Here is a 13,511-nt window from a genome sequence, read left to right on the forward strand (position 1 = left end):
CTTCTGCTTCATCAACGACATCCGCCTTGTAAATCTGTCAATTCAAGTAAGTTTGTTACGTTCTCAAATGAGAACACGTACCAACAGAACAACATGCAAACTAACGAGCTTCAAACACTATAATGACTATAATACGATACATCTCTATGGACCGTGGGTCTGGCATACGTGCAAATTCCCAGTGGGTTCGAAGCCTACATTAGGCAGTAGTCAGGTACTGGCCGCAGGTCGGAGGTTTTTCTCCGAGAATTCCAGCTTTCCTGAAATGATCCTGGATTTAAATAGGACGTAAATCATCAATTAACAAACTAAATCTTACCATGATGGTTCCTGAAGACATATATTGCGAATCGCTGGTCTGGTCGGGATTTTCGTCATCACAACAGCCAATGTCATACATGAAGACGGCGTCCAGAAGTGAACGGGCCACTGCCGGATATGTTATTGTACTCGCAGTGAAATCGAGAATACATTGTCAGCGTCATAGGTATAAGCTGTGTCTTGGCTTCGGCGAGACTGACGAAATACACATCTGTCTTTCGTCCGGAGCCAAAATACCGCAAGTTCTAAGGCACTTACAATATGTTCTATTTATTCTGCAACAATCATTGAGAATTCTGACTCTAGGAACTCCACACAGTTTGTTGTTCAATATTTGTACAACTGACATTGACGTTGCGCTGAATTGTGCCTAATGACGTACATCGAAATAATTTCTCCGCGTGTAAATGTAGTCACAGGCATCAATAGATATCATTACAATGTTCATATATTTTTATAAATAAACTTGATTATAACAAGTAAAATCCCGAATTTAAACAATTGCTTTTATTTAAAATGTAATATTTAAGTGAAGCGGAAAGTGTTTTTTTTTTGTCGAATTAACGCACGTGCTAAAACACAACTGCTAACTCAGTGAAAATTATACACGGCAGTGTCATTCCGAGAAAGATTATCATACCGATCATATCACAGTGACAATGTATTCTGTGTATATCCAGTCATATTATACTGACAATGTATTCTGTGTATATCCGGTCATTTCATACTGACAATGTATTCTGTGTATATCCGGTCATATCATACTGACAATGTATTCTGTGTATATCCGGTCATTTCATACTGACAATGTATTCTGTGTATATCCGGTCATATCATCCTGACAATGTATTCTGTGTATATCCGGTCATTTCATACTGACAATGTATTCTGTGTATATCTGGTCATATCATCCTGACAATGTATTCTGTGTATATCTGGTCATATCATCCTGACAATGTATTCTGTGTATATCCGGTCATATCATACTGACAATGTATTCTGTGTATATCTGGTCATATCATCCTGACAATGTATTCTGTGTATATCCGGTCATATCATACTGACAATGTATTCTGTGTATATCCGGTCATTTCATACTGACAATGTATTCTGTATATATCCGGTCATATCATACTGACAATGTATTCTGTGTATATCCGGTCATATCATACTGACAATGTATTCTGTGTATATCCGGTCATATCATACTGACAATGTATTCTGTGTATATCTGGTCATATCATACTGACAATGTATTCTGTATATATCCGGTCATATCATACTGACAATGTATTCTGTGTATATCTGGTCATATCATACTGACAATGTATTCTGTGTATATCCGGTCATATTATACTGACAATGTATTCTGTGTATATCCGGTTGTTTTATATTTACACCAGATAAATTTGTCGTTATCGTTGCTCATTTAAAATCATTTCCTCAAACAGAAATAAATTTTACAGACCCTGGTGTATATGTGTAACAGTGATTTAATTCCATACCTGATAATATCACGTGACACAGGAATTCCATCGTTCTTCGCTTCCGTTATATAATCCGTAAGAGCCTTGAGGAGCCTTCCCTCGTTCATATAGAGTACACCAATATTATATACAGATGTAAATACGTGTGCATTACACGACCGTGAGAGACAGACACTTACAACAATCCAAATGTAAAGTGTTGCCATCATAATTTGTTTCTCTCTCTCTCTCTCCCTTTTTGGGATGTACACGTAGTATATCAGACAGAACTACACAATCATATAAAAATCATCTTGGCTAGTTCCAAACTTTTTTCACTTCTTCATCAAAATTCAGATATACAATGAAATTAATTCTGTAGCTGTCATTGAAAAAATGTCCACACATCGGAATCTACGCCCTAACATCTGTTGGCTTGGTTAACTTTACATAAAAAATCAATAAAACTGCATTTGTTTCATCTGGATGTGCCATTGTATCGACACCAGATCGAATAGAGCAAAGAAATCGGATTTGCCCGTTAATACATTTCGTTATTTACCAGACTGTGTAAAATTTGGTATTCTTAATAAATTTATAGTTTGGTTGGTTTTATTTTCTTTTTGACATTTTCCCACTGAAAAGAGGAGTTTATGAATTTTGTCCATTTTTGTGTCGTCAGAGATCAGATGTGATATTCAATGTCACAAATAGCGTTGACTGTAGGATTTGTCTGGTCGATAAACCGTCACCTGGTGCTGCATCAATCCGCTTTACTCACACTCGTCATAATATACTGTAACAGAGCCATTCACCATAGTGTTATCACAGCTAACATCGATTTGAGTATGCAGCTGCAGATTGTCTAGCTCTTACCACAGGTGTGTCCTTGGTACAATAACCCAAAAGATATATATTTGGAAAAAATATAAAAATCTAATTTGCTGTGTAAAGGGTGTGAACTGACTGTTGTGTAAAGGGTGTGAACTGACTGTTGTGTAAAGGGTGAGAACTGACTGTTGTGTAAAGGATGTGAACTGACTGTTGTGTAAAGGGTGAGAACTGACTGTTGTGTAAAGGGTGTGAACTGACTGTTGTGTAAAGGGTGTGAACTGACTGTTGTGTAAAGGGTGTGAACTGACTGTTGTGTAAAGGGTGTGAACTGACTGTTGTGTAAAGGGTGTGAACTGACTGTTGTGTAAAGGGTGAGAACTGACTGTTGTGTAAAGGGTGTGAACTGACTGTTGTGTAAAGGGTGAGAACTGACTGTTGTGTAAAGGGTGTGAACTGACTGTTGTGTAAAGGGTGTGAACTGACTGTTGTGTAAAGGGTGTGAACTGACTGTTGTGTAAAGGGTGTGAACTGACTGTTGTGTAAAGGGTGTGAACTGACTGTTGTGTAAAGGGTGTGAACTGACTGTTGTGTAAAGGGTGTGAACTGACTGTTGTGTAAACTGACTGTTGTGTAAAGGGTGTGAACTGACTGTTGTGTAAAGGGTGTGAACTGACTGTTGTGTAAAGGGTGAGAACTGACTGTTGTGTAAAGGGTGTGAACTGATTTTTTATGTAAAGGGTGAGAACTGACTGTTGTGTAAAGGGTGTGAACTGACTGTTGTGTAAAGGGTGTGAACTGACTGTTGTGTAAAGGGTGTGAACTGACTGTTGTGTAAAGGGTGTGAACTGACTGTTGTGTAAAGGGTGTGAACTGACTGTTGTGTAAAGGGTGTGAACTGACTGTTGTGTAAAGGGTGTGAACTGACTGTTGTGTAAAGGGTGTGAACTGACTGTTGTGTAAAGGGTGTGAACTGACTGTTGTGTAAAGGATGTGAACTGACTGTTGTGTAAAGGGTGTGAACTGACTGTTGTGTAAAGGGTGTGAACTGACTGTTGTGTAAAGGGTGTGAACTGACTGTTGTGTAAAGGGTGTGAACTGACTGTTGTGTAAAGGGTGTGAACTGACTGTTGTGTAAAGGGTGTGTGAACTGACTGTTGTGTAAAGGGTGTGAACTGACTGTTGTGTAAAGGGTGTGAACTGACTGTTGTGTAAAGGGTGTGAACTGACTGTTGTGTAAAGGGTGTGAACTGACTGTTGTGTAAAGGGTGTGAACTGACTGTTGTGTAAAGGGTGTGAACTGACTGTTGTGTAAAGGGTGTGAACTGACTGTTGTGTAAAGGGTGTGAACTGACTGTTGTGTATAGGGTGTGAACTGACTGTTGTGTAAAGGGTGTGAACTGACTGTTGTGTAAAGGGTGTGAACTGACTGTTGTGTAAAGGGTGTGAACTGACTGTTGTGTAAAGGGTGTGAACTGACTGTTGTGTAAAGGGTGTGAACTGACTGTGTTGATTCGATATTCAATGACCTGTTCAGATTACCACGATTTCCGTGCGAGAAATGGTCAACTGACGGAAAGAATTATAAATATAACCCAAGGTTTCAAAAGATACAGTTTTATTGAAAAGTTTGGGGAAGTTTAAATATACTATTTCACTGTGAGATATGAAGTTGGACATGTTTGATGCTCGTCAGATTGCCTATTGAACACAGGAGTATTACACAAGTTCGAATATATATAAATCATTAACTTTAATTCATGTACACGGAAATAAATCTTTTTTTTTTATTTTGGAAATCTAAAAAAAGTATCTAAAAGCATTCGGTCTCTTCTTCTGTAGACAGTCCAACCTAAGGGAGATAACTCTTAGTAGCTTAGCCGAAAAGATGATAGAGGGATTCTACTGTATGGACTTCCGCTGTGTGTTAGGCAGAGTGGTTCCATAAATGTCTATGATGTAACAAGTAATGAACCCAGCTTTAGTCAGAATATTTCCAGGTTGATATACTTCTGATACACTTTTGTGTTACACATATTAAATTGTAGTTTTCAATTAAAAGAAACCTACCAAATCATGAGTTTAGTTATACCCTTCAGCTGTCCCGTCATTTGAAAGTTCCCAGTTGTACTAGGGGATTCATTCGTGAAAATGCAGCAGGCAATTAAGGACACACCGACACACATCTTCAAACAACGGGGGAAAGGTGTTCTACGAACATCTGAATTTAATATATTTAGAAAATATTCAATGTAAAACATTGTGCAAGAACGAGTGTTATTTCAAACCATGCTGCTATATATGTATTCCATTGTAGATCTAGATTTGTCTAATGGATGATAGTGGATTTATGTAAATTTAGGTTACGAATTGAGCGAAAGTAAAAAGTGCCAACTTTCCTTTCGCGTATGATTCTACCGACCGAGAAAACTAGCCAGTATGTCAATTTTGAAACGGATATAGTCGTTAAAAATTACTCACATCAGTATATATTCTGAAAATATGACGTGATCAGAAGGATGGGAGACAACTCTTTATTGTAACAAAAAAACAAAAACAAAACCCAAAACATTGATATAAGTCTTGAAATCCATACTAAAAATAAAAACTAATATAAACCACGTTTTTTGAGATTTTAGAAAATATAACAACGATTTTAGAAACAGCAAAATATTCGAACTATTTCCTGTTGTGTTGACGACAAAACAGCAGTACTGTATATGGGCCGATCCGGCTGCCGTAGATTTGGAATTTAACCCAGCCATAACATACTCTATATACAGTTGTATACGCAATGGATAGTCAGAGGACATACAACTATTTGAGGTGAGTATACTGTATAGTGGCATTTTGTGATACCACAGGTGTGGTGAAATCGTACATTGAAAAGATGTCACCTGATCATACTATTAACAGTTCGGTAATAAACAACACGTGTAATGGTTTGGGATTATTTACGAACAAAATCGATAGATTTATAAAATATATTTTCGAGAACATAATATTATTATGTTTGTTATATTTTACTTGTAGTTTAATTAGTTCAACAATATAAACAAAGTGTGTGTCTCATTATTAGACGGTTTGTACATTGCATCTAGCGAGGAAAAGAAACTATAAAAATGACCACCACACACTTTCCATTGGTCATCAGTACACGTCATTGGGTACCGGTTTCGTCTATAGTCTCTCGTATAAGCTATGTCTGACATCGAGTTGTACAAATCATATCGGCAACGTGCCAGTTTATGTATTCTCTAGACATTTAAATGTCTCGGTACCTTAATAGAAATATTTTACGGAAGTACAGACAGAACAAGAAAAAGCACACTGCTATCTGTTCAAAAATTTCGCTGTGATTTTATGAATTTTCATCTCTTATTTACGGCATCAATGCTATGCCTTTACAGATATTTAAACTGATTAAAGTGTGAAAATATTTCATTGTCCTAAATAAGAATAGCTATTGATGGAATGTTAGGCTTTATGAAACCAACTCGTACTCGGATTGTTTGACAATGCGTTTCCTTGTGCGATATGACATGTGATGTGTTCGATGTTGGCTTGTACCGCCAACCACAAGCACCTGCATCTGGAACGTAAATAACAGAGGCAAAAATCCAATCCACCAAATCTTTTGCGTTGGGTTTTGGCCACGATTTGAGTTTTCGTTAAATTGTGATACATAATCCGAATAGCTTTGCCACACAGATCAAATCGAGGCTCTCAAAAATATATCACGATCCCTATGGCCACACATAGATCATTATGTTATAGCATTTCTGTTCTGAATGTAACCGCATATTTTGTCAGGTTCTAGAGCTACATACCCCAAAAATGGGATAGCCGATATAATTACAGTGTTTAAAGGTATGTGATTTCCAGCTGATCTATTTTATAAACTTATTTTTGTTCATTTTAAAGGATATGACGTCACACCACCAAATGAAACAAAGTTCAAGCCATCTTGACGAGTGTGCAACATGCCGTCGCCGAGCTGCACGAATGGAGCACACATTGGTGAAAGAAGTGCCAAAGAGAGCACCACCTCCAAGAAGGCCCAAGGTAATCAACAAGAAAAAGACAACATTTATTCCAAAACAAGTCGGCGAGTTTCTGTCACTAGGCAGTGCCTTCATAATATCCCATATCCATGCATTTTCCCAGGATCTTGCATACGTTTGGCACTATAGTGAAAAGAAAATAATGATTGTAAACAAATGCGGCGTTATCGAACAGACACTTAAAATTGACGCTAAGAGTGACGTCATTGATATCTGTGTATCTCCACACAGTGGAAATATATGGTACGCATGTGGTGACGGAACCATTATTGAATTGATGAAAAACAAGACAAGTTTAGAAAAATTTCGTGTCGGATTTGAACCGCGATGCATGTGTTTATCATCAAAAGACCAAATTCTACTGGGAATAGAATGTAACATGATTATATACGATAAAGAAGGAAATATAGTGACGGATTTTCAGAAAATCAATCCAGATGTTGACTTGTCCGGATTTTGTCCCAGTAACATAGCACAATGTCCTTACACAGACTGTTTCTGTGTGTGTGATTATTTCCACCATTATTTCATTCTCCTAGACTCATCCCTCCGAATTATCTGGTGGTTTTACGGGTCCACGGTGACGGACGCTGAAGGTGTGGTCAAGGACACTGGGTATTCCAGTCCAGACCTGTTTTGGCCACACACAGCAGCGTTTGACTCGGATGGAACAATCATTGTTGGAAACAAGGATGATAGCAACGCCTTAATAGCAATAGGGCGTGACGGTCGCGTGCTTCAGGTCATCTCGAAGGAGGAAGACGAACCGTATGCTTTGTGTCTACACAAAGATGGACTCTTGTGGGTAGGACTGGACATACGACTGGTCAAGGTTTATAAATTATCGGGAAAACAGATAACAAGTTGTCGGTAGTTCTGTAGGAATCGCCTTTCTTTGTATGGTGGGTATAACGTCACGTCAACAGCCAGGGTCATTATAAGGCTGGGTCTCATTGTAGTAACTGGTGGCTGACTCATAAACATTCGATAAATCCGCCGGGTTCCTTACATATGGATACAACCACAATAGTCATGGCTGGTTCGTTTCTCAGCTTCTTTTTCTCAGAAACACAAACCGCCACGTGTGTAGAAGTACAGGCTGGTCCATTTCTCAGCTTCTTTTTCTCAGAAACACAAACCGCCAAGTCTATAGAAAGCAGAGGCTGGTTCGTTTCTCAGCTTAACAAATTCCTGTATGGGGTCAAATGTCATGAAGAGTTTTATTTCATAAATTCATGTATGGGGTCAAATGTCATGAATATTGTTTTATGTTACAAATTCCTGTATAGAGTCAAATGTCATGAATATTGTTTTATATCATAAATTCCTGTATGGAGTCAAATGTCATGAATATATTGTTTTATTTCACAAATTCCTGTATTGGGTCAAATGTCATGAATATTGTTTGATTTCACAAATTCCTGTATTGGGTCAAATGTCATGAATATTGTTTTATATCATAAATTCCTGTATGGAGTCAAATGTCATGAATATATTGTTTCATTTCACAAATTCCTGTATTGGGTCAAATGTCATGAATATTGTTTTATTTCACAAATTCCTGTATGGAGTCAAATGTCATGAATATTGTTTTATATCATAAATTCCTGTATGGAGTCAAATGTCATGAATATATTGTTTTATTTCACAAATTACTGTATTGGGTCAAATGTCATGAATATTGTTTTATTTCACAAAAATGGGTCAAATGTCATGAATATTGTTTTATGTTGGGTCAAATGTCATGAATATTGTTTTATGTTACAAATTCCTGTATGGAGTCAAATGTCATGAATATTGTTTATTCCATAAATTCCTGTATGGAGTCAAATGTCATGAATATTGTTTTATATCATAAATTCCTGTATGGAGTCAAATGTCATGAATATTGTTTTATTTCACAAATTCCTGTATTGGGTCAAATGTCATGAATATATTATTGTTTTATTTCACAAATTCCTGTATTGGGTCAAATGTCATGAATATTGTTTTATTTCACAAATTCCTGTATGGAGTCAAATGTCATGAATATTGTTTATTCCATAAATTCCTGTATGGAGTCAAATGTCATGAATATTGTTTTATTCCATAAATTCCTGTATGGAGTCAAATGTCATGAATATTGTTTTATTCCATAAATTCCTGTATGGAGTCAAATGTCATGAATATTGTTTTATTCCATAAATTCCTGTATTGGGTCAAATGTCATGAATATATTATTGTTTTATTTCACAAATCCCTGTATTGGGTCAAATGTCATGAATATTGTTTTATTTCACAAATTCCTGTATGGAGTCAAATGTCATGAATATTGTTTATTCCATAAATTCCTGTATGGAGTCAAATGTCATGAATATTGTTTTATTCCATAAATTCCTGTATGGAGTCAAATGTCATGAATATTGTTTATTCCATAAATTCCTGTATGGAGTCAAATGTCATGAATATTGTTTATTCCATAAATTCCTGTATGGAGTCAAATGTCATGAATATTGTTTTTGCCTTTTGATCTATTGTTATCAAGAAAACAAGAAGCCCAAAGGACCTGCATGCTCACCTGGCTTATTCAGCTGTTCAGTCATCTAAGACATAATTTAAGATATGACAATTAATTGGGAAATAATTTCCCTATTGGGCCCAGGTGTAATATGACAAACTGAAACCCATGGTAAGTAGTAAAAGTACTTGCAAAATTTCCCATTTTGGGTCCCACCTCTTAGGCTCCTAAGGGCAAAGAAGCAATATTTATGCTAAATTGGTTCCTCTCCCCACCAAGGATTCTCTAGACCAAAGTTGGTGAAAATCTGTTCAGTCATTCATGACTAGTAGCAGTTTGTATTAAAAAGTTGATAGACGTTGGACACCACACAATGGCTTACGCTCACTTGACCTTTGGACCAGGTGAGCTAAAACTAAAATAAAAACAAAGAAAATTTTATTGTTGTAATTTAATTTTTAATTTGTTGTCTTTATTTACAATGACGACTGTTTAAACTCCTGGCCATTAAGGACATTATGAACACAAATGAAAATGACATTAATTTCTCTTGCCTGCATTCCTTCCTTAGTCCAAACAACCACCATAACATGCATGACTTCTACACCCCTAGCCCCTAAACCAAATCAAATTTACATGAACCTTAAGAAAGGTTAGATTTTGGTCTTATTCTGACACACTTTAATTGGACAAAGATAATGAAATTGACAATAATCTTGTATCTGTAACACTGAGAACTTTCTCCAAACAATGTGTTTAGTTGTAAAATAGGTTGGACAAATACTGGTACTTGTGCCCTTCTGAATCTAACTGCCAAGGAAAGGAAAGATTTATTTACTTATCCACTTTATAAAAAAGCCATAAAGAGAGAGAGAGAGAAAAAAATACAGTATAAATTGTGTTTGTGAAACTGAAATGCACGTGACAATTTGTACAAAAATAATTACGAAGACACTAATGTTTGGAGCTCTAAATTGAAAAACTTTCCACATTGAATCAATTTTAGAGTTTTTTTTTGTGAAAGTTCTTATCACAATTATAGATAGGTGTTTCCTCCAAATAAAATCAATGATTTGTTATCAATCGAGGTATGACTCCTCGACAAAGGTTTTTGATCAGTTAAGAGGCAACTATTACCGAAACAAATATTCTTTAACAATTTTTTTCGTGGTAGATTGGCAAGACTAAGGAAGCAATGAAACAAGAAGGTGTAAATTTATCACATTTAGCATTGCACCAAGTACACATCAATTCTCATCTCCTCTCATCATCATCTATTCCTCTTTCATCCATTTCATCATCATCTGTTCTGCTTTCATCCACTCATCACTCAATAATAATTCACTCTCACCCCTATGTAAACTGACGACCTCATCACACTATGTTTACTGACCTAGCACTATTACAATCATTACCTCTACTCAATCATCTATCAACAAGACATTGGGGAGGGGGGTGTTTGGGGGGGGGGGGGAGATATTGAAGATTATCTCTTACATTTGCAGTAGTTAAATTTATATTTCACCGACCCATATGTCTGAATTTACAAATATACCATTACTATACTGTGAATATCCAATTTTAAGTGGTAATCATATTTTAGTGGCTTTCATGCTGAAAGTATTGGAATTTCTATATACTGCTAATATACATGTCATACCTGTTCTCTATGCATCAATTCATCATTGTGAGCTTATTTGTCAAAAAGTGATTATGTTTTATAATTGGATTTTACTTAATAAAGTATGTTTACAGTCAAAAAGACTTTTTAATTCATGATGTAAATAGTGTCTCCATCATGAAATATCAATATTTTTCAAAAAGCAGTTTCGTTCTCATCAGTGAGGCTATTTTTGTTAGTACCATCCCTTAACAGGGACCAACGTACAGGGCTGACAAGCTTCACAGAACATTGTATAAATATGTGAATTGTAAATAGAACAGAAAATGATCAGACTGGCCATTTTTAAAGTTTTGATAATTTGTGTTAACTTTATATCAAACTAAGGTTAGCAGTTTTCTGTCAGTTGAATATCTAGTTATATCAGGTTTAAAATTATACTTTTTCTTCCAGATTTCCTCGGATCTACAAACACACACCCTACCATACAAAAACACACCCTACCATACACACACCCGACCATACAAACACACCCGACCATACAAACACACGTCCTACCATACAAACACACTCTACCATACAAACATACTCTACCATACAAACACCAGACCATACAAACACACCCTACCATACACACACACCCTACCATACAAACATACCCAACCATACACACACACCCGAACATACAAACACACCCAACCATACAAACACACCCTACCATACAAACACACCCGACCATACACACATATGTATCTGCACATATACTAGCACTATTAACCATTTTTAATCAGTCACATGATCTCAGAAAGGGATGAGATATTCCACTTAAACATTTAAATCTTCAGGCTAGCATTACTTTCATAATGTCACCATGTAACCAAGCAAGGCTGGAGTTGATGATCCAGGCGGCCATTTTGTGTCACCTTGTAACTACACAAGGTTTGAGTTGATGATTCAGCCTGTTTTAACCATAAATCTGCGAATGTTGCAGCCAATTCTTGATTTTGCTTGTTAATATCTAATATTTCCACATAGCACTCGTTAACTTCCTAATAACCCCAGCTTAACTTTTAGTAACTAGGGTCTAGCTTATATTTATCTTCAATATCATATCAGGTGAAAAAAACAACTTTGAAAAAAAATGGCCTTAAATATTTAACAGTAGAATGTCTTACCCCTTTCTCAAATCATCATCTAAATTCTGTCTCAACACCAGCCTCATACAAACACAAGTACATGTTCGGCTGTTCCCTGTCTTATAACACGGTATCCTACACTCAGCTGTCTGCTGTACAGGAACTTGACACGCGGTCGTTCCTTACACAGATACAGTCAACACTCAGCTGTCTGCTGTGCAGGAAAAGCCAATGCATGGCTATTCACTGTACCAAAACAGGAGGACGTTTGTATGAAAACAGCAAACACTGGCTATCATTGTACATGAATGTCTGACACTCAATCATCCTTTATACAGGTACAGACAACAGTGAGCCAACCACTGTATCGGAACAATCAACACTCTGCTGTCTGCTGCTTGGAACCAGCTCGCGTTTGAAGGCCAACACTCGGCTCTACCAAACAAGGAAACAGCCAACACTCAGCTCAACTGTCTATTGTACAGGAACAGCCAACACTCAGCTCAACTGTCTATTGCACAGGAACAGACAACACTCAGCTGAACTGTCTATTGTACATGAACAGCCAACACTCAGCTCAACTGTCTATTGTACATGAACAGCCAACACTCAGCTCAACTGTCTATTATTGTACAGGAACAGCCAACACTCAGCTCAACTGTCTATTGTAAATGAACAGCCAACACTCAGCTCAACTGTCTATTATTGTACAGGAACATCATGCACACAGTGGCTGTCTGTTTCACAGGAACATCATGCACACAGTGGCTGTCTGTTTTACAGGAACATCATGCACACAGTGGCTGTCTGTTTCACAGGAACATCATGCACACAGTGGCTGTCTGTTTCACAGGAACATCATGCACACAGTGGCTGTCTGTTTCACAGGAACATCATGCACACAGTGGCTGTCTGTTTTACAGTAACATCATGCACACAGTGGCTGTCTGTTTTACAGGAACATCATGCACACAGTGGCTGTCTATTGTATAAGTAAATCAGACACTCGGCCGTCCATTGTACAGATACTAGATATACACAAACCACACACATAGGCAGTAACATAAAGATACGATAAATACAACATGATGTTTGGGACACATATGGATATCAGTTCATACCTATATCTTATTAAGTTAAAATAACGTTCAGGTTTAGACATTATTACAATAATACTGAACAATTTACTATATACATGTCATCACATAGCATTTAATTTAAGAAACAAATTTGGTGAAAATTCTCGTTTTTCAGAATAAAATAATGAAGAAAAATGAACATGATGTGTTTTTTTTTTATCTCTATGCACTGAGCAGAAAGATACATTAATACAAAAAAACACATTAATTAATATCTTATAAATGTTTCATAATTTTTTACCCTTAGAGATGGTCTGTGATGGTGCCAGATATCTCGGCCTCTCGAGCCGCCTTAGGTACATGGTACCTGTCACAGACCACAGTATATATGACCTATTACATACGTGTTTATTGGTGATTATAAGAACCATTTGTAATAAACACTTATCTCTCCTATATCCTCTTTAATATGACGCTCGACTCTAGTGGATTTCAA

The 13,511-nt window shown here is 36.7% G+C and overlaps 1 protein-coding gene across 1 annotated transcript; it reads left to right on the plus strand.

Moving 5' to 3' along the window:
• Positions 1-6,545: 6,545 nt before the first annotated feature.
• Positions 6,546-7,556, plus strand: LOC132551862 (uncharacterized). The gene has a single exon (XM_060216006.1). It carries the CDS (start codon positions 6,546-6,548, stop codon positions 7,554-7,556), a length of 1,011 nt encoding a protein of 336 aa, XP_060071989.1.
• The last annotated feature ends 5,955 nt before the right edge of the window (positions 7,557-13,511 follow it).

The sequence above is a fragment of the Ylistrum balloti genome, unplaced genomic scaffold (assembly GCF_031769215.1).
Source record: "Ylistrum balloti isolate Yb309-2 unplaced genomic scaffold, AGI_CSIRO_Ybal_v1 Utg370222, whole genome shotgun sequence".
In the NCBI taxonomy this organism is placed as follows: Eukaryota; Metazoa; Mollusca; class Bivalvia; order Pectinida; family Pectinidae; genus Ylistrum; species Ylistrum balloti.

Excerpts from the sequence above, each read along its gene's own strand:
- LOC132551862 (XM_060216006.1), top strand. The coding sequence starts at position 6,546 with ATGACGTCACACCACCAAATGAAACAAAGTTCAAGCCATCTTGACGAG.